This window comes from Hippopotamus amphibius, chromosome 1 (genome assembly GCF_030028045.1).
Source record: "Hippopotamus amphibius kiboko isolate mHipAmp2 chromosome 1, mHipAmp2.hap2, whole genome shotgun sequence".
In the NCBI taxonomy this organism is placed as follows: domain Eukaryota; kingdom Metazoa; phylum Chordata; class Mammalia; order Artiodactyla; family Hippopotamidae; genus Hippopotamus; species Hippopotamus amphibius.
In genome coordinates, this window is record NC_080186.1 from 30,166,090 (window position 1) to 30,188,619 (window position 22,530).

Below are 22,530 nucleotides of genomic sequence, written 5' to 3' on the forward strand. Positions count from 1 at the left end.
GATCCCACATGCTGCGGAGCAACTAAGCCCGTGTGCCACAACTACTGAAACCGCCTGCCACATCTACTGAAGCCCCAGTGCCTAGAGCCCATGCTCTACAACAAGAGAAGCCACCACAATGAGAAGCCCACACACAGCAATGAAGACCCAACATAAGTAAATAAATAAATAAAAATCAGTGTTCTAAGAAGAAGAAAAAAAATTAGGAACCACAGAATTAAATTATGCTGCCTCTCCCCAAATCAAACCCGTATTACATACTTTAAGAACCTCGTTATTCAAAAGGGGGTCAGTGTGCTTCAGTTTCTTTATCTATGAAATAGCAAAATAATAACAGTTCTCACTACCTGGGTTCAAAAGACATAAGGTAAGTGCCCAATGCCATATCAGGAGTAATAAGAGTAAATTCATCCCAGGATCTCCCTGGAAAGCGGCTGTAGAGGAGAGGCGAATATGGTGGAAGGGCTGGGCAAAGAACAGACAAAACCGCCCAAAGCTCTGCAGAGGTTTGTTCTGTGGTTCAGCGCCTTAAGGTGGTAGCTCTCAAACCTTCTGGTCTGCAGATAATTCAAAAGGGCAGGGGACACTCCAGACTCTGCCTTGTTCTCCAATGATGGATTAATGGATGTGTGAAGTAAATCATTAACTTGTGTCCCAAACTCAAGTTCATTTTATGGACATGAATGGGAAAAAAAAAAAAAAAAACACCCTTTGAGAGACCTGGCTGGCCCTTTGGAAGCCATTCTGAAAGCTCTGGTTCCGAGACATCTTTTCCACCACATCTGATGGAGGGGAGGCAGAGCCAAAGGGAGCCTGGTAAAATTCCTGGTTTCTACCAACCCATCACAAAGACATAGATCCTGACACTGATTTCTTCTCTCTTACTAACAAATTTAGAGAGAAGGCGTTTTAACCTTTTATTCTGATACACAACAACTGCTGCTGACCTATAGTGCCCAGATCAAAACAAGAGACAGAACACTGCACACCTCTGGTCCGTTGTGATTCAGAAGTGCACTGTATGAGTTTCCTTTGTTATCATGACCTTTCATGTGGCTTTTGAGACTGTATTGAGTGCTGAATGTTTTCTCACAGCCATTACTGGGGCAGAAAAAGGGTCTTTCACCTGCAAGAATGACAAAAGGTGTTCATTTTACCATAAAATTATTTCACTGGATTAAGACATCTACTTTCTCCTAATAGAGGGAAGTAAATATTCTAATGAGGATTCAAGTAATAATCTGGATAAATTACAAGTTAATCATTTCAGTCCTAAAATTTAATGTAGAGCAAAGCACTGAGAATGGCCTGCCCCTGGGAAGTTAAAAGAGAAGATTAGCTTTTTTACCCCAGATTCTTTTCTGAGTATCTCTGCATTGGTTTTATTTCTTAAGGCTGGACTCCTGAGTCCAATCTTTAGATCCTTTTTACCTCTGAAAAAAACTCAAACATTATAGGTGAAGGCCAACTGATTAGGCTTGCTCCCTCCACAAAGCTCTACAGGTCTCAATGGAAACACAGATATTTACTGGCTCAATGAAGGTTAAAAGATAAAAATTAGCCTAAACTTACCAGTATGTGTACGGACGTGAGTTTTAAGGTGGTGGCTTGCTGCAAATGCTTTTCCACAGCCATCATGATCACACCTAAGTAAGTTGTTTAAGCAGACAGGACAGCAGTCATTAGCTAATAGACCTTTATCCCCAATACCTCTTATAAATACAAACTTAAAACAACTACTCAGAACACTACGATCAGATCAATGAAACTAGTTTTACAGATGGGAATGATGACAGGTCCCTGGAGAAGGTGACAAATCTGGGATCAGAGGGAGAGGATGGTCCAGCATAAGTATTTCTTGTCCTACAGGTAAGGCACGTGTGGAGAGCCCTAACAATAAAAGCCTTTTGATGAATTACACAACAGAATTTTATTGACAATGAGAACACATAAGGAAAATCTACTGCAAATGGAATATATGGAATATTAGCGGTGGGTACGGAGGCTCTCACATAGGCATGAGGCCTGAAATACAACACTAGAACAAAAGCTGTCAGAACATACTGGCTGTAATGTAATTATCTATAATCTTCAGAGAGCTTTTCTCTTTTACTTTCTTGATAACTGAAGCTAGAGGTAACATTTCCCTCCTTAGAACTCCTAGGGCATTTATCTACATGCTGCTTTTATAGCACCTGTCACTCCCAATCTTACTTTATCTCTCTGTGTATACATTTGTCATCTGTTCTCCCAGACTGTAATTTCTTTGAGGGCAGGGTCCACGTAGTTCTTTACATCTGCTATAGTTCTTACACATAACAGGCATTCCATAACTATTTATATCATAATGAATGCATTTCCTTATAAGCCAAAGTATTTAATTTCTTTAAATAGAAAGCTTCTTTAAAGCAGTTTACTTTTTAAGTACATAAAATCACTGTGTCTAAAGCCCCATCTAACATCCAAGAAAAATTAGCAGTTTTAATCATGACAAAAATGCATGTGATTGAATAGAAATCTGAGTCCCTTTGACAGCCCTCCCAGGGGAAAAACTAACCCAAGCTTCACAGCAGCTGGTAAGCAACCAACTAGAATCTAAATACTCTTGCTTTTAGAGGGGCCATGACTCAGGAATGCACCTATAATTTTTAAAACACACTTCCACTTAATTAGTGTTGAAGAGTTGACTGTCCCTGAAGACTTTTCAATTTCTAGGTATGCTAGTGAAATGAGTGATTTGAGAACAGAAAGGCAGCATAGTTAATGCCATGGACATAACAGCAAACCCTCCTGCCAAAATTCAAAGATATTGTTTATGGGCAATTTTTAGTAATATATCTATATTTAGGGGGAATCCTTGCAAACTGATTACCTCGTTAAAAACATCATATAATTATCCCAAAGTTGTTTTTCAATCCCTGCTGAGTGCCCAGAACCACACTATGTGCTATGAGCAGAGGAGAAAGTAAATGATACAACTCCTTCCTTCAAGCTTATACTTATACATGTATCAATTAGATATGTGTGTCCATATAATATAAATTGAAATCTACAGATAAAAATGGATGCTCCTATGTGTTTGTATGTACACATGATGTATTACAAAGCAACAACTGAACAAGTGATTAAAAAAAAAAAAATACCTGCACCACTAGTCTAAGCATCCCTACCCCTCATTTCTCCTCATCACCTCCTTTCCTCCTCGCCTCTTCTTTGGTAGGTATCCCTGCCCCTGTGCTCAAAGCACTTTCGACATCTCAGTCTCAGATACTGTCTGGTTACTTGTGGTTCTTTTCCACCAGACGAAGGTTCTCAATAGGACAGCCTGTGTCTTAGTATTTCTATAACACTGATAAAAGAACCCACCACATTGAGTTTCAACAAACACCTCTTGAAAATAAAGGGAAAGAATGAGGTAGAGAGATCATCACCCACAGAGTAGGCAGGGATGCTCTCAGACTCTATCGCCACTCCTCCAATCTGCAGTAGTTGGTTACAGCTACGTTGCGGGGAGCAGTGCCCAAAGAACCAGCGATGGGAATTTTCTTCCCACTTTGAAAAATTTTAGAGTACATCAAGACATCCAGCTGAAACCTGGTCAGTGACAAATAGAAAACAGCAAGACCCACCGAAATGGCTTTTCTCCTGTATGGGTTCGAATGTGCTTCCTCAGATCACTGAGTGTGGTGAAGTACTTGCTGCAGCCTTCAGATTCACAGTTAAATGTCTTCCCTGTGTGAAGCCTCTGATGTGCTTTCAGCCTGCAAGATACCCCAGAGAAATTCCCTTTGTCATAATGTACTACAGAGCCTTCCCACGTCAGCTTAGTGTGTGTCAGGGTCAAGTGCATAGGAATTCTATAGCCATAATACATTAGTATTCAACATTCTGTGCTCAAAGAGAAATTCAGAGAAGTACACAGCATAGTGTTCTTCTGCAGCCAGGCTGCTTGGGACTCAAATTCTGGTCCCCTCTACCAGAAGGGGGACCTGGAGCCAGTTAGAAAACCCCTCTGTGCTTCCATTTCTTTAGCAGCTGCTGTGAGGATCAGCACTCAGGGCACTGCTTAGCACACAGTGAGTGCTTTTTAAGTGTTAGCTATTATTTATTCTGTTGGCTATTTTATACGCAATGTTGAACACTAACACAAGTCTCCTGATACAAATGGTGGAAAAGAGAAACGGCTAATGAGTGGACCACTCCCCATTTCTTAGGGGTATAAAAAAGTTCATCCTTAAGGTGAGGCAGGGAAGGAAATGAAAGAAACCTTAGTACCAAACTCCTGAGCTAACAGGAGACATTATTCTATGCCAAACACTAAAATCCTGAGGCCAGGATGTCATTCCAGAAGATACAAATCCAGACACAAATGTACTCTGATTTTTAACCAACCCGGTATGTGTCAATCTTTAAGTAACAAGTTCCTCTAATGAAATGTCAACAGTTGAGCGTTGCTGTCCTCTTTAAAGCCCTGAAAGTGAACATCCGTACTGTGCAGGGAGAGCTCTGCGGTCAGGACAGAGCTGGGGTCGGAGGCTGGCAGTGCAGCGGGGGAAGGGGCTGACCTGTACAGCGTGTTGAATGCCTTCTCACAGCCCTGCACGTCACACTCAAATGGCTTCTCCTTCGTGTGCACCCGCACGTGGATCCTGAGGCTGTAGGAGGTGAGGAAGGCCTTGCCGCAGCCCTCCTGATTACAGACAAAGGTGTACTCGCCCCGGTGGGTCTTCTGGTGGGTGCGCAGGTTGCCTGCTGTGCTGTAGGTGCGGGGACAGCCCTCAAAGGTGCACTGGTACCGCTTTACCTGGCAGACAGAGGACATCTTGTCAGTGGGACAAAAGAGCTGCTCAGGGCCTAAATCCCTCCCGAGCTTGGCTCTCAGGAGATGCAGATAAGACACATCGGTTTTTATCATCAACACAGAAAACATCCTTTAACAAAAGTGGGGAAAATCTTCCCATTGGCCAAATTACACCTGAGCAACAAATGATGAGAGTAATGGGGAAGAGAGAAGCTTGTAGGTAGGTAAATACTCTAAATGAACATAAGAACCGTGCTTTTGGACTCCAGTAAACATCTACCCCCATAGGTAGGCACACACTACTCCACTTACCCATATTCAGATACAATTTGACTTTAAGGCTTCACTGAACATCCTCCCCTCTGGCACTATATCTCAGTTGGAACTGACCAATGTTAAATTGAGTTTAAAACATTCTGAAATTTATATACTCAGTCATAGGTATATTAGCTCAGTTATATACTAGCTTAGTTTCCACTGCATATTTTCAGGTCTACAAAATGAAGAAAAAAAAAATGTACCATGAATTTCTGAGAATACTTGGTAGTATGACATTTCTCAAACTGCCAGCCTCTTGGTCTCTTTCCCCCACCACCCATCTGGAAAGGGTGCTATACACAGGTGCCCCCACTTCCCTCAATGCCGTGGAACCACTCAGCAAGGTGGGCTTCGCCGGACAAAATCATTCTCTTGAGCTCCCTGGTGGTCAAACTCTTTCCTCCTTCCCAATTTTCCTCTAGTATTTGAAAAAAATATCTCATCAACAATGCCCTGGGCTTCCTAGGTGGCGCAGTGGTTAAGAATCTGCCTGCCAATGCAGGGGACACAGGTTCGATCCCTGCTCCAGGAAGATCCCACATGCCACGGAGCAACTGAGCCCGTGTGCCAAAAAAAACAAAAAACAAAAAAACAATGCCCTCTCCTGAAAACTTGTCCTTCACCACACAGTAATTCCCTGGGGCTCTTTATTTTCTTCCCTGAGCCACTTACTCCTTTTCTTTAACCTCTAAATGTAGGTTTAGCCCAACATTTCTCTCTCATATCCCAAAACTTCCCCATCTCTCCACTGGTGCAGGGGAAGCATCATAGCCTTGTCTGGAGAAGAATGAATTCTGGCACTTAGGTTTGGGACTTTGGGCAGGTCTTTTCACATCTCTGAACTAAGTGTTCTTTATATCTAAAAGGCACCCTGCCTGTCTCACGGCACTTCTGAGCATAACAAAATGAGATAAAGCATCTGTGAAAAGACCTTGTCAATGACCTGATGCTATACACATCAGGGTGCTAGTTTCACCCATTCTTTAGCTTTAGCAAACATCTTCATCCTTTAATCCTAACCTTTCTCCAAAGCTTCGGTCCACAGCTCTCACCACACTACTGGTATTCATTCAACACTTAATGAACTACTATGTTCCAGGCAACAAGTTAGATATCACAGATAAAAAAGCAAACAAGACAAAAAGTTCTGCTTTTAAGGAGCACCATTTTAAGGAGGCAGATGTGCACAAGTTATTACACACTATGTTGAGTCAGACAACAGATGCACACTCACGGCACTTGGGAAGCATAAAAAAGGGAAACCCAACCCTCTCAGGAAAACGGGACCCAGTGAAGGCTCAGAAGCTGAGGTGTGCTCTCTGAACTGAGGCTGTTTTTTGGTTTGCCTATGTGTCCATTTTTTAGGGATTTAACTGAAAAAGTGTTCCTCAGACAGACTGGAAGAGATGGGCATTCCAAAAAGAGGTAACACCTTGAGAACCACCTGGAGAGATGAATGAGTACGCTGGTACAGGGGACCACAAACACACCTGAGTAGGAAGAGCCTGGAAGAAGAATCTAGAAAAATAAGGGCAAGCCTCCTTAGTTAAGCTATGGAGTGGAGGAATAGGACAAAGGGAGCCAACAGTAGGTTTTAACCAAGATAGCAACACAACCAGATGCGGGGTTTAGAAGAGATCATTCTGGAAGTCTATGGAAGATAGACTGGAAGGGTAAGAGAACAGAAGGCGTAGAGATTAAGAGAAGGCGGACAATAGTCCAAGACAGAGATGAGAAGAATCTGAGCTAGGAAAGTGATAGTGGACATTACGAAAGATGAATTCCAGAGAAATTAAAGGGGGAGACATGAGTGGCTGTAGTGACAACTGGGTGCGGAGCCGTGACAGCAGTGGGGGAGAGGCAAAGTCAATATTGGCTGCCAAGATTAGGGCCTGGATGACTAAATAGATGGTCACATACCAATTCTGGACTGGATGGGGGGTGGCGAGAGACGATAAGTTGGGTTTAAGGTGCTGCCAGGTAGAAATGTCTAGTAGACAGACATATAGGCTGGAAGCTAAAAAGAAAGTCTACAGCAGGGGTCTCTGGTACACAGATAATAGCTGACTTTACTGTACACTAAAAGCAGGCCGGTTCAAGCCCCAGCTCTGCCCCTTACTGTATAACCTTGGGAAAATTACAAGGGTGAGTAAAAAATTATCGGCATTCTGGTTATATTAAAACGTCTATAAATTCTACAGTCTGAGTGCAGATAATTTTTGACTTACCCGCGTATTTAAGCTGAATCTCAATTTCTTATCTATAACATGAAGGAAAAAAAATCGATCTTTTTGGGGTTGTTGTAAGGATTAGGAATAATTTGTGTAAAGTATTTCAATTCAAGGACTGGCATATATTAGATGCTCAATAAAATCTTGGCTACGAGGACAAAGGACACGCTTCTGAATGTCACCAGTGTTTAAGGAACTGGTAAAAGAAGAGAAGCCACTGATGCTTGAGTGGAAGACAGGGCTGGGGAATTAGGAAGAGAAGCAAAGGAGACAGACGTCGCAGAAGCCAAAAGAAAAAGGGTCTCAAGGAAAAGAGAATGATCAAAATGTTAAATGTCAGAGAAAACAAGGAAGATAGGACTGGGGAAACTACTGGATCCAGCAGCTAGGAATTCACCAATGACTCAGCAAGACCAGTTTTAACAGACTGATGAGGTCAGAAGTCTGGATTAAGGTAATAATGAAAGGCAAGGATAGAGACTGGAGGCGGAGAGCAGCAGCACAAGTGGACTTTAGAGTTGACAAAGTGTTTTTTCTTTGTTTGAAGTAGGATAGGTCTTGAGCATATCTGGGAGGAGAAAGGTCCTGGAAGAAAGAAGTGGAGGATCTGGGAGGAAAATAAAGATGACAAGAATATTTAAAAGCCCCAGTGGGACTTCCCTGGTGGCACAGTGGTTAAGAATCTGCCTGCCCATGGGACTTCCTAGGTGGTGCAGTGGTTAAGAATCCACCTGCCAACGCAGGGGACACAGGTTCGAGCCCTGCTCCGGGAAGATCCCACATGCCAGGGAGCAACTAAGCCCGTGCGCCACAACTATTGAACCTGTGCTCTAGAGCCCATGAGCCGCAACTATTGAGCCCGTGTGCCGCAACTACTGAAGCCCATGCACCTAGAGCCCATGCTCCACAAGAGAAGCCATTACAACGAGGATCCCGCGCACCACAATGAAGAGTAGCCCCTACTCGCAGCAACTAGAGAAAGCCCGTGTGCAGCAACGAAGACCCAACACAGCTAATAAATAAATTAAATAAATTTACTGGAAAAAAAAAACTCTGCCCGCCCATACAGAGGACACGGTTTCAATCCCTGGTCCGGGAAGATCCCACATGCCTCGGAGCAACTAAGCCCATGCGCCACAACTACTAAGCCTGTGCTCTAGAGCCCGCGAGCCATAATACTGAGCCTGCATGCTGCAACTACTGAAGCCTGCATACCTAGAGCCCATGCTCCGCAATGAGAAGCCAGCGCACCGCAGTGAAGAGTAGCCCCCACTCGCCACAACTAGGGAAAGCCCATGTGCCACAACTAGGGAAAGCCCATGTGCAGCAACGAAGACCCAACACAGCCATAAATAAATAAAAATAAAAACAAACAAAAACAAAACAAAACAAAAAAAATAAATAGAGGCCTGGGTGGAGAGAAAAGCCTTAGGTAGGGAGAAGAACATTCAGTTTCAGAGAAGGAGGATCTGAGATGAGGATGAGTGTGACTCAAGGGCCTTGTGGGCCATGCGGTCTCTCTTACAGCTACTCAGCTCCACTGCTGTGTGTGAAAGTAACCACAGACAATACATAAATGGACAAGCAAGGCTGTGCTCCAAAAAAACTTTATTTATGGACAATGAAATCTGAATTTCATATCATTTTCATGTATCATGAAATAATATTCTTTTGATTTTAAAGATAATTTTAAAATGTGAAAACCATTCTACAAAAACAGGCATCTACAGATGTAGAGAACTTATTTGAGGACATGGGGGGTGGGGGAAGGCGAAACTGGGATGAAGTGAGAGAGTAGCATTGACATATATACACTACCAAGTGTAAAACAGAGAGCTAGTGGGAAGCTGCTGCACAGCACAGGGAGATCAACTCGATGATGAGTGATGACCTAGAGGGGTGGGATAGGGAGGGTGGGAGGGACGCTCATGAGAGAGGGATATGGTGAAATATGTATAAATACAGCCGATTCACTTTGTTGTACAGCAGAAACTGGCACAACAGTGTAAAGCAATTATACTCCAATAAAGATCTGAAAAAAAAAAGAAAAAAATGAAAAAAAAACCAGACAGGTATCTATATGGTTTTGGCCTGTGGGCCATAGTTTACCAAACCCTGAAAACGTGGGGGTGGGGAAGGGAAGGGCCCTGACTCCTCCCATCTCCCCTCTGGCTCCTTATCCTTCTCAAAAGCCCAACCCCCAACAGGATCTTGCAGACCCCTTTAGGTCCTTCAGGCAAGCGTTTTCTCACTCTTTCATCCCTTTCCCTTCCCCATGCCACACCAAGGTGCTCCGTAGACATCTCTTGAACTGAACTACTGACCAGGCATTCTCATGTCTCAGTGCCTAGTTTTGAAGCCAATCACTGCCAGATTTATTCTAAAATCGTGTCCCACACGTGCCACCTCTCTGCTCAAATGATAAAGTCCCAATTCCCTAGCCTCATATTCAAAGTCCCTCCCAGGTCCTCTTCTGTCACCAGGCCAACAGCAGGCTCTGTGGAGGCCTACCGGGGACAGCACCCCCTTCCCTAACTGCAACAGTGAATTCCCACCCACCTGCCTTTGCTCTCTTTTCTCTCTACTGGAAATGCCCAGTTCCTTTCTTCTCTGCTTTTCCGAGTCTCTTTCTTCCATTCCAGCCTCACTACCTCCAAGGCCCTCCACTATCACTCCATATCTATGTGACAGTGCCCTTCTCTGAATTCCAATAATGTTTAACTATACCACTCACTTGACACTTAGCTCTGTGGTTAATTATCCTCTCACACACATGTCCTGATTTCTCATCAAGACTGGAAACCTCTTTGGTGCTGCAAGATAGAGATTTCAAAATGATCACTGACCAGGAAGGAGAACCTGGACCGTGAATGCTATAAAAAAGGAGTCTGCATGTCTCAGTCATAGAACTTATGACAGTGGTGAGTAATAAGAGCAAAATGTCATTCTTAAGACACTACAGCAGTTGATAACTTTAGAAGTAACGAGTACAATTAACCACCCATCCCTGTCTCCCCGCCCTGCCAACCCCTGCTCCCATCTAGATTTTCTTACTTGGCCAATTCAAGCTTCCATTAAGTGTTCCTTCCTCGAGGACCTCTTCCCTGATCGATCCCTATCCCCTTCCAAAACTATAAGAGGTATCCTTACTACAGATTCTCATAGCGTCCTGTATTTCTTTAAAGCACATAATACCAGTAAGATTAAATAACTACATAATTAAACAATTTACATAAATATCTATCTAGATGCTAGGCACAGCAGGAGCTGGATAACAGAAAACACTAAGTGGATATTTGTGGAGTTACGTGAATGAACCGCTACTCTCCAGTTAGACTGTGGGCTGGGTGAGAGCGAGCCCACATCCATCCTGTTCACTGCCACAGCCTCAGGGACTAGCCTCGTGGAGAAGTGACTCAGATTCGTTGACTAAAGGTATGGATGACTAAACAGACAAACCAACCAACCAACCAAACCAAACCAACAGGACTTAGTGTTGAGGAAAGCAGTGGCAAGGACTATAAGTGACAAAGGAACTGAGTTTCAAGGAGGATGGTCAACCAGGTCAAATGTAGCAGAGGTGGCTGAGGAAGCGTTTCTGGGACTCAGCCAACACACAAGGTCAGAACTGCCCCAGCAAGACTAGCTTCATTGGAGGGGTAGGAGCGGAAGCCAGGACAGAAAAGGGAGGAGTGGAAGACAATGAATCCAACTACTGAGAAGAGAGGGGAGAGAAAGTTCAGAGAGGACACAGATGGGGGAAGGTATCTGCATTTACTGGTGGGACAGAGGACTGTCAAAGCAAATGCTCCTTAATAATACACTGAATAAATGCGTAATCTCACCTCATCTGGAGAAAGACAGTAAATGGAAGTCCCTATGCTGTTTCTTTCAGAATCGTTTTTAAACAGCACCAAATTTCACAAAAAGGGAAAACTAAACCTCCTCAAACTGGATCAGAGAAGGAAGTTGCAAAAAACACGTTACACAGCAGAGGTGTTGCAACATTTGGTACATTTAAATACAGTTAAGTTTTATTATGCATGTACACATTAAAAAAAATTATGTTCCAGGGATTATATCTTCCCAGGTGCTCTCAAGGAGCTCAAAGTCAAGAGGAGACTCAGACAGACAAGAACAATATGGTATGAGAAGTTGTATGGATGTAAGAATATAGAGAAAAACTTAGACTAAGAAAAATTTAAGCTTGGGATGACTAAGAAAAGCTTCTCAAAGGAGGTGATGCCCAACCTGAATTTAAAGAACTTGAGGGAGAGGTGGCACATAATTAATTGGCTTATTGAAATTAACTAGAGTATCTGTAATATGAACATGCAACCAAAGGTTCCACAGCAAAACACGTTTCTCCAAAAGAGCTTTAGCACTGCATCACTTAAACGGCTGTCGATTATGAAGTTAAAGAGCTTGGAGACAGCACAGGTCGGGCTCACTGAGGACTGGGTCTAATGCTAGGGATGGGCAGGAGGCATGAGCGTTCAGAGAACTGATGCTGATTCATAAAGTGGTCTGAGTAGTTCTAGAATAGAGAAATATTTAACAAGGATGACTGCCCTGTTAAGTCAACAGGATCAGAGAAGGAAAGGTGAATGAGATAAGCAAAAATGAGAAAAATTAAACACTGGAACTCTAAGAGACAAAAGCTTAAAAAAATTCACAAGAGGAAACAGGCTGGGTTTCTACTGGAGGAAAAAGAAATGAGTCCGAAAGAACTAGATCCTCCACACGCTAACAGCCATTCTCAATAATGTAAGGGAGCCTCTGACTGTGAGCACCCAGCACCTGAACATTCTTATAAATAAATGACTGGCCTGGCTGTTATGGCTGTAGGAGCTGCCCTTTCCTTCCCATCACTAGGGGCTTCCCATCCCTCTCCCCAATACCAACTCTGCTCCACACTGGCAGTGATCTCCCTTCTCCCACTCCATAGAGCTCGAAGCAATCAAAGAGCTCGAAGTAGAAATGGAAGAGCCCTGCACTGACCTGCACTGCCCACCACAGAGCTGAATTCACCCAGCTGTTCCCACACCTCGACCCCATACCCTTACACAACTAATGCCATCCTGTCGCCCCTCACTTCTCAGCCCTTTTCACGGCTAATGGGTCTTAGTGTCTGATTCTTCCCTCTGTCTTCACAAAGGTGTGTATGATAGAAAAGCATAGGCTTTGGCATCCAGAAAGTCCTCAGTTCAAATCTTGGCTCTACCACTTGCTAGTTGTGTTTTTCTAAGCCTCCATTTTTTCACCTGTAAAATCAGAGCTAACAGTACCTATTTTACAAGACTGCTATGAAAATACAAAACTATCGGCGTCCCGAACACAGTGCCTAGTACATAGCAGGCGCTCCACAGATGCCAGGCATCTAACCCTCTTGCCACTGCCACTGCCAGCATAACAGGAGTCCTCATTCTTTAGCTGTAACAGCCTTCAGCTTACAAAATAAGTAAGTCATGGGGATGTAATATACAGCATGGTAACTACAGTTAATAATACTGTACTGTATATTTGAAACTTGCTGAGAGAGTAGATCTTAAAACTTCTCATCGCGAGAAAAAAAAATTGTAACTAGATGGATGGATGGTGATGCATGGTAACTAGAATTATTGTGGTGATCATTTTGCAATATATACAAATACGGAATCATTATGTTATATAATAGTCTATGTCAATTTTCTCTCAATTGGAAAAAATTAAAAATAATATTTAAAAAGAGCCTCCAGCTTTGCCTGGTACCCCAACTGCCCACCACAGAAGTAACTTTCGGGCGCCTGCTTGCTAAGGAAGGCCAAGAAGTCCAAGGGAGCAGAGCATGAGGGCGAAAGGTTACCTGTGGCGAGGGCTGCACCCAGAACCCCTGCAGTGGGACTACAGCGGAGCCATGTTCTCCTTGTAAAACACGGTTCTAAATGGGGGGTCACATTCCATAGCCATGTTCATATGACAGTTCAGCAAATTAAGGGTCACTGGTTTCCAGAGAACTCAAACATAATTTATAACCCTGTTTTAGGAGAAAATGCTTCCCAAAGAGTTCCTAACAAAGACAATTTTAACCTTTTCTTTAAGAGAATACCTCCTTCCATACCTCCTTCAAGAACCATGTGGGCCTACAAGGAAGAGAAAGTACAATAAATGAGCATTCACCAAACTACCACCATGCACCAGATGCTATGCTAAATGTTTTATGCAGCCCCTGTTGTATATTTATATATGAATAAATCTCATTTCACCTTCGCGAAATGCAATGGGATATTTTTATTTCAATTTTACAAAAGAGGAAACAGAGCAGTTGCCCAAGGCCACATAGTATATACCGGAACAAAGATGAAACCTAGGTCTAAATCTTCCCTGCGCACATCACAGAAGAAATAATTTTAAGGATAAGCTTGATTTAAATAAGAGAAAAACATTAACATTCAGATTCTTTCTCCAGTGCCCTACAACAGCGAAATTTTTAGCTATACTCAACAGGTACAGCCTATGTAACATCTAAATCTGAGAACTGTTTTTCCTGCAGCATTATGTCGGGAAACTAATACAAACATAAAACCACCCTTGTCCCTTTCCCAAGCCAGTGGGCCTCAGTGATGGAAATGCTGATGGCTGCAGAGAGGTATGTGACACACGTGCAGCCACGCAGGGGACTGCGCTGCTCAAGTGGCTTCGCTGGCTGCTAAACGGAAAATGTTTCCAGCCCTGGTCTCCTACCAAGCCTCGCACATACAGCCTCTAGCAGTCTCCCTTCTAGACTCTAGACTCCTTAGAGTCCCTCAGGGGCAGGGATTATTTCTTTGTCCTTTCTGATATTTGACAAATGTAGACACTCAATAAGCAAACGCTTGTGGAAAAGAACGAATGGATCTTTAAAACACTAGCAGCTCAGGCAGAAACAGTCTCTGTCCTAGTTCTGAAGGGCAATTCCGTGGGAGTTCAGAAGGAAACCTGTAAAGGAACATGATCACCCTGTGCAAAGACTAAAAGTGGGTGGGTCCCCTCTGCAGAGTCAGCAACAACCTGGTTTGTCTGAGTGGATCCTTCCACTGCCTGAGGGACTGATAATAAGGAATGAGACTGGAACTGGGTCTCCCAAGGTAAAGGGCATGTTGCAAAAACGCTCTGAAACACTGGAGTCAAATCTACACCCCATTCTTATACTTAAAATTTGTCACAGTAAAAAAAAATTAGATCCCTTGGAATGTTACTGACCAACACAGCAGGCAGCCTAGTTCATAAAGCATCACTAGAACTGTGCTTCTTGGGAGAAAAAGATATTCTCTCCCAACCAATGCACTGGAATACTCTGGTGCCTCAGGAAGAACATGTTTAGTATGTGATTCCCGGGCTTGTTCGTGCTTCTTGGTCAACCATACAGCAGGAAAGTGCAAGGTCAGCTGTGGGAGGTGGGGAGGTGGGGGGTGGGAGGGGCATGTTATGTCCACCAATGTGGTTCAGACAGAGGTAGGTGAACAGGTAACTCGACAGTCCTGGAAAGGTCTCAGGAAGGGCAAAAATGCAAGAAAGTTTGGAAAACCACTGACTGCGTGAACCGACTAAAGGAAATACAGCTGCTTAGCAACCTGGAGTAGAAAGATATTAAAGGAGCCATGCTTAAGAATGCTGACCCTGAGCAGAATGACAGTGTTTTGATTTGAGAATTTTCAAAGCTACCAAATCAACAGGCAGACAGTAGTAAAGCAGGAAGTACGAGAATAAGACATACGCAACTTGAGTGGGAATGACCAGTGGCTCTGTGGAAGGAGAAGACAGCACCTGTAGCAAGGCCCTGGTTGGCTTACTTTTGTGCACGAGAAGCAAGAGGGGAAAAAAATGAAGTAATAGATAAGCCAACCACACACTATAAGAGACAATGGAACAATCAAGGGTAAACAGGAAAATCAAGCTAAAATCTGACTCCGAAAATAAGCTGCTTAAGAAGACAAGAAGACTAACTAGTTATCAAATGATTTGCTTTCTCAAGAGCAACACCTGGGCATAGGGATGGAGGAAAAAGACCAAGATGTTTGTTTTTTGTTTTTTTAAAGGTGGGGGCAGGGGGAATGTAAAGAAATCATAAAGAGTGTTATCAAACTGTCATAAACACTGGCCTCTTCAGGCCAATTAAATGGATTTAGATGCCAACAAATAAAAATAAAATAACATCACTGTTAAAACAAAAGCTACAGTTAAGATGGTGCTTCAGGAAGGCGAGTCTCCTAAATGCCTGGTCATTTAACAAAATTTTCAAAGGCTGAAAGCCACTGCTGCTTCTCCCTCAATCCCCAACCAACCCCACAACTAATGATTACAAAAACAGTTTCTACAATCTTCCATGTAGGTCTCATGGATAGAACGGGAAAACGTGGTGGGAGGAAAGTGCAGTGAGCTAAATCCATGGTAGACTGAACAAGGTACTTACAATACCCTTGACCTTGTCCTATTCAGCATGATCATCAAGGATCGGAAGACATGAATGGTAAACAGGCTTGCAGGGAGGACGAAGTGGGAAAGTGACAGCTCATATCACTGATTGCATAATCATTCCTTCCCTACCATCTCCTCCTTTTCTGCCTAGATCAGCATTTCCCAAAGTGTGTTCCACAAAACACTGATGGTGGAAACAAGATCTGAAAAATGGTTTCCCAAGTTCAAAATCTTTGGAGACTTCTGCATTTCCTTCCTTCTTAGTTATTATCTTAGTTATTATCTTGAAAAATCCCATGCTAATAGACAAACCTCTGTCTTGATTTAACTTAATGCTTCCCAAACATTTTCTCTTGAAACACTCTCACACAGCAATCATTAACTGAGGATGGCCCAAAGTTTAGGCCCTAAGCCATGTTCAAATTTCCTCTGCTAAAAAAATGATCCAATCCCCTTGACTTACTACTGCCCCATCACTCTTCTTCCTCCAACTACCCTATTTCAAAAAAACAAAAACAAAACAAAACAAAATTGATGCTTCCTGCCTCCTGTTTTCTCACCACCCACTCACTTCTTCATCACTTGAAATCTGGCTTCAGCCTCCAATGATCTAGGGAAAGTCTTCCCCTGAGGTGATCAATTGTACAAGCAGCAGAACGAATGGCTCCTCTTCAGCCCCTCGGTCCCTCTGCAGGGTCACAAAGGAATATTCACACTTCTTCAATCCCTCTTCCCTCAGCTTCCACAACACTGCATCCCACCCATCCCTGGGACTATGGGATCTCTGGTTCCTCTTTCTCTTTCTAACGCTTAAATTCTCAGGACAATTCTTACTTCTCCCTTGGGTTATTTGCCCATCTGAATTACAGCCCCTTCACAGATCCACAATTCTAACCCCAAGCCACTTTCTCAACTTCAGATCCATATTTCTAAAGGGCTTCTCCACTTGTTCACTTTACTCTTCTCCAGGGACTACACATTCAATATACTCCAATCAACTCATCAATTTCCCTATCTGCTTCCTGTCTTCTTGATTCCTGTTGTGGAATCACCATTCCTGGAGGGCTAGAGGGACAGGAGAGTCGGCTGCTTTCTCCTCAGCATGCACACAGCACGCTGAATATGCCTCAAAGTACCTATCACAGTGGACTCGAACTACTTAACTCCCTACTGAGGGCTGAAGCTCCATCAGTCACCTGTGTGGCCCCTGTGCTGAGACAGAAGAAACTCAACAGGCTTAGAAAAATGGATGAATCCTTTGAATCAGACCCAATTCACGGCCCATTCTTCAATACTATACTAAGTTCTCTTACAGTTCAACAAAAGCTCTGAATTCTTTCCACACTATCCTTCATGAGACTCAAAGGAAACCCCAAACCTAAACTGCAACTATCTCCTAACTGGGCAATCAAGCTGCCACAGCTACCAGAGCAAGCTTTCTAAAATGCTACTCTAACCACATTGCTCCTTGGCTCAGACACCTTCAGTGTCTTTCCAGAATGCAGTCCAGACTTCTCTGCATGCTGTCACTGCCTTCCATGTCTGGATCTCTGCTATCTTGCCATCCTTCCCTTCCCTATGTTCTAGTCTAGTAGGTAGTCCGTATCCCACTGCCTGTTCGGTAAGTAAAATTTTATTGGAATACAGCTAATTGACATTTTGGGGCCAGACAATTAATTATTTGTTGTAAGGGGCCGTCCTATGCACTGCAGAATGTTTAACAGGATCTTTGGGCTCTACCCACTAGATTCCAGTAGCACTTCCCCAGTGTGACAACCAAAAATGTCTCCAGACATTGCCGAATGTGTCTCCTGGGGGACAAAACTGCCCCCAGCTAAGAAACACCATTCTAGAGATTTCCAAATGCCAGCTAACAGTAAGATGTCATCGCTAATAAAATACAGACCATATAGTAATTGTAGTACAGTGTCCAGATAAAGAGATAAGAGTCACACGGTATTCAGTGCCAGTTGACTCACACTTGTAAGATTGTGCTCAATTACAAATTTTAAGGACTTTGGAAAACTGGAACTCATAGAATCAAAGGTGACCAGGCTGATGAGAAACTAGGGGAAAATGTCATAAGAGGGTCATTTAAGTAAATGGAGATGTTTAGCCTGCACGGGAGAAGATGTAGAGAAACCCATGATCTTTAACTACCCGGGCTGTCCTGTGGGAGGAAGGTTTAGCTCGGTGTTCAGAAAGTAAGCACTAGAACCAGTGGGCAGCAGCTGCAGCAAGGCAGATTTTGGCTCCATACGAGCAAAAGCTTTCTAACAATCAGAGGAGGCCAACAAACTCTAAATTAGGCTGAACTGCGAAACACTGTGCTCTCATCATTCTCAAAGTGTTCAAGCAGAGACCAAAGAAACTGGTGTCAGAGATGTCGCAGAGTGATTTCTGCATGAGGTGGGAGGTAAGACAAGATGGTCTTGCTAGGGTTCCTTTCAGCTCTGAGATTCTAAGGCTAGCAAAGGAAAACCACGTGCCACCAATAATGAAATTCTCCAGCTCAAGACCTGAATTACAGCAAAAGAGGAAAATATTCTGCTAAACAATTTACCCAATAGCTGTTTGGTAACAACTTACGTTTGTCCCTGGCATTGCAACTACCAGGGATGGGGTTTTTTCCCTAGCTGACCTGCAATTAGTTCCCACATAAGGTATATCACTACCTTTAAACTACATCTTTTACTCTGCTAGTTATCACCACTAGTACAATTTGTACAATGCTTTACAGTTTTCAGAGCATTGTAATACGTGTTACTTTACACACATTAGCTAAATATGAGCATGAAAACTTATTTTAGATAACCTGCTCTCATTTACTGCCTCTTGCCTGAGTTTCTTACAAAAGAAAGCTAGCCTTTATTACCCATTAAACGTTCACTAATATAGTCCAGCAAATATTCACCTCTCCAAATCATTTTTACACAACCCAGAGATAAGCCAAATCCGATTATTTCCACATGAGAGACATGGATTTACCTCAGCAAAATGTCTATTTTATTTATGATCTGGGGAGGAAATTTGGAAAAACTGCACTTTAGTTTTCCCAGATTTCAATGCGGCCATACACACCAAAAGTTCCAGAAAGCAGTCACAACAAAACCTGAAACATATACAGTAAGGAAAGCCATTGAAGGTCCTAATTCCAGGGGCTCCTATGCTCCCTGGCTGAAACTCTGATAAGAGTTGTGTAAGGATTTTCCCCAAAGCCAAACTGGGCCCTCATTCACTGCTTTACTTACTTCTTTACGTTTCGTTTCTGGACATTCCGACTGCAGAGTGAGGGTTGCACCTTCGATATTTCTTGGCATGGGCGTGGAACCAGGGTTTATTGTTAAATGAATCTGATCTGGCGAGATAATGTGTTGCACATAACCCTGGGACATTGCTTCATGATCTATTAGGTGAAAGCCCTCTTCACCCCCTACTAGAAAAGGCAAGTGTTCTCCGCACTGTCCATCGTCATCTTCATCCTCCAAAGTGCCAGGGTCCTGCTCGATAAGAACAGTTGTCCTATCATAAACAGTTCCAGATGAGGAAGGCACCAGTCCGTTCTTATCCACAAACCTGAGCAACTTGTCATCGGGGTTCAGCTCATCTTCCTCTACCTCAAAGTAGCTGATGCTGTCGTCTGGACTGTGTTCCCCCATGGTTCAGTCGTGCTCAGCCCAATTGTGAGAAATAGAAAGGTAGTGACCTGTCTGCAACAGAACAAAGCCAGAGTCATCCCCCAAAAAAATAAAATAAAATAATAATTAAAAAAAAAAAAAAAAGCCAGAGTCAGAGCCATACCATAGGACCCAGCAACCTCCTCAGCAATCACAGGGTTCTTTTTTCCTCTCATTTCAAGAGCAGGCCAAAGTAAATGAAACACATCTTCCTTGGGAATATTTTTTCTTTCTTAAGTTTAAAACCATCAAGGCATTTTGAAGGAAAAGCAATGCCTTTTTTAAAAAATTGAAGTAATTGGGACTTCCCTGGCAGTCCAGTGGTTAGGACTCTGCACTTCAGCTGCTGAGGGCCCAGATTCAATCACTGGTAGAGGAACTAAGATCCCACAAGCCACTTAGTGCGGCCAAAAAATTTTTTTAAATAAAATTAACATTAAAAATGGAAGTAATAAGCAGCAGCTTATAAGACCTTCCAAATATGTCTTACTGCCAAACACTGTGAAGGTTGCTCAAAATACTTAAGGAAAAATAGTGGCAAACTGTTTCAAGGCTGAGTTGCTATAGATCTTAAAGTAAAGAAACTCCACCTAAATATCCCCCAAATCAGACCGTGAAGCAGTAAGTCTATGCTGGAAGGAGCAGCAGGGCTTTGGAGGCAGGGTCACCTACCCACAAATCTTGGCTTTATTCCTTACTACTTGGGTAACTTTCTGTGCCTCACTTTTCTCATATGTAAGGTGGGACTGGTCATTCCTGTTCTCACGAAATTGTTATGCGGAGTAAAAGAGATAATGTATGTTAACGCGCAATGTCTGACAACAGGAGAGGAAACAAGTTGTGAATTTGTTCCATCCTTCCGAGAACAGATGTTTCAGCTTCTGGGTAGTGGGGCTGATCCCTCATCAGGCATATCCAATGAAGATCACTTTATTTATTGATCTCCTAAAACAATCTGGTGTCCACTAGAAGCTATGCTTTATAGTGTGCTCTATGCAGTGAGGGAGTGAGTCTTATTTTTGTTTCTACTGCCCCTAGCACGGTACACTGACACGAGGAATTCAGGATATGTCAGTTAAATGAATGAAAGACCTCTTGGATGTACCCTCTTGGAAAGATATACTATACTCTCTTGGGAAAAATACCCAGTTTGAAGTTTTCCTGTTCTGGAAGAGTGATTCTTCTTTTACCTGCACACACACAGATTCTACAAAGGTGGGTTTGGCAGACAGAACAGAGACCTTAAAAATAATCAGCACACCACTTCTAGTTTTCAGTCTGGCTTTGCACTTTATCTTTCTCTTCTGCTCCGGATTAGAAAGTGAACCTTTACTCGGCAGGGCGGCTAGACAGAGTGGTAGTTACCAGAGACAGGCCAAGGGATCTGATCCGGGAGGAACCGGCCCGACCCCTTGCTCTGGCTTACGCAACCCGGTAGATGCACATTTCGCTGCGTCTGAGAGGAGAGATAAGAGCACCGGGGGCCCTATGAGGCTGCCCCAGCACCACAGGCAGCAACGCGGAGACCAACTGTCCGGAACAAACAAGACCAGGAGGTTTGAGGGTGGCAAACGAGAAGTACAAACGGAGCACCCTTGAGAGGAGGCTGGGAAAAGAAACCTGCCTGGGACAGTCCCCAGTCCAGGGCTATACGGAAAAACCCTAAGTCAGGTTGGGGGGGCTCCAAGCCGGGCGAAGAGGGGCAGGGTCCGGATCTCCATGGAAACAGGGGAGGGGGGCTGGATACCCATCCCCATGGAAACGGAAGAGGGGTGGGGTCCCTATGGTGACCGGTCTGGGGTCTCTACTGGAAAACGCTTCAGAAGGGAGCCTAAGTCCCGCGCCCCCCCTGGGCGTCCCCAGCCTAGGCCGCGTCTAGTTTCGCCTTTTACCTCCGCGGCTCCCGGCAACGGCGGCGGCGGCAGCAGCTTCTCCCCTCCCCAGCGGCACCATGATTGCCCCCACCACCCCCGAACGTCACTTCCGCTTCCGCTTTCCGGAGGAAGGAGGGGATACGGGCTCCGCCTCTCCCTGGCGCTCCTGGTTGGTTTAGTCGGCGTGGGGGCTGAGCTCGGGCCTCCAATCGGCGAGCGGAAGGGGCGGGCGCCGCGGAGACCTCGCGGGGCCGCGAGCCTGTAGCGCGCTAGGCAGCGCCCGCCTGGTCCTCCGTCTGTGGCGGCCCGGGGCTCCCCTCTGGAGGTACAGGCGCGAGGAGGAGGGCTCAGAGCCCCCGGCCGCTAATCCAGAGTGGCCTCGGCCCAGCTCGCGCTGCCCTCAGCTGGGCAGCCACGACCGCGACTGGAAGGACCGCAGCTGGCCGCCGCACTCCTACCCGGACCGCGAGGGGGGAGCCTGGGAGGCTGTGACGTCCCAGGTTTCTCCTTCGGTGGCCCCAGCGTCCCCTCCTAACAAAGTTCATGTGGGTAGGAGGTTCCCAGAAAGGAAGACTGGACCAAAGTGGCAGAAACGGGGAGCGCTCCAAGCCTGGCCAGAGGACGGCGCCAGCTCCCCCGCTCCTCACTGGCTCTCTTCAGACGCCCCGCTGCCTTCCTCCTCACACCCCTGCCCAGGCCGTCTCGCCCAACTTTCCCCTGCGGAGGGCGGTCGGCTTCCGCGGGGCTTGTGCCCGGGCCGGGCAGCGCCGCCTACTGGCCGTTCCCTTTAACTGTCCACGTGGTCATCCTGCCAGCCCGTGTCTAAATCACGTAGGCTGTCAAGGAGTGGTGGTGCTCCAAGGAGAGGTTTTGCGTGTGCCTTTACTCTGCCCCTGACTTGTAAGTGGCTGGAGGATCTAGCTGTTCGAGCCTCTTAGCAGCCACTGCCGTTTTCCCCATAAGCTACTTCTCTAGAAGATTCAGAGTGGGACAGTCCTCAGACACTAGATCAGGGGTCAAGGGCTTGGGGCCATGCCTGTACTATCTCTTGCTTGAAAAATGTAAATAGTGGCTGATATCACCAGACTGCCAGGCAAATATCTCTCTGGCCCCTGACCAGCTACCCAAGTGCTTAAGCCACAGATGTCCAGCTGCTGAGAGCTGACATCTCTTAAAAGATAAAAACAAACAAC

General features: G+C 44.6%; 1 protein-coding gene across 5 annotated transcripts in view; it reads right to left on the reverse strand.

Moving 5' to 3' along the window:
- MTF1 (metal regulatory transcription factor 1) overlaps nucleotides 1-21,436 on the reverse strand; it is a 43,346-nt gene extending 21,910 nt beyond the window's left edge. For 3 of the 5 annotated variants that reach the window (XM_057705674.1, XM_057705666.1, XM_057705706.1), the window contains exons 1-6: nucleotides 21,356-21,436; nucleotides 19,038-19,496; nucleotides 4,566-4,804; nucleotides 3,630-3,761; nucleotides 1,573-1,646; nucleotides 990-1,126 (exon numbers count right to left, since the gene is read on the reverse strand). In XM_057705674.1, coding sequence (XP_057561657.1) covers nucleotides 990-1,126; nucleotides 1,573-1,646; nucleotides 3,630-3,761; nucleotides 4,566-4,804; nucleotides 19,038-19,445 — 990 coding nt within the window. In that variant the 5' untranslated portion in view covers nucleotides 19,446-19,496; nucleotides 21,356-21,436. Of the gene's footprint in view, nucleotides 1-989; nucleotides 1,127-1,572; nucleotides 1,647-3,629; nucleotides 3,762-4,565; nucleotides 4,805-19,037; nucleotides 19,497-21,355 lie in introns of those variants that run through there. The other 2 variants (XM_057705695.1, XM_057705684.1) reach the window with 2 other exon arrangements.
- Nucleotides 21,437-22,530: the final 1,094 nt, after the last annotated feature.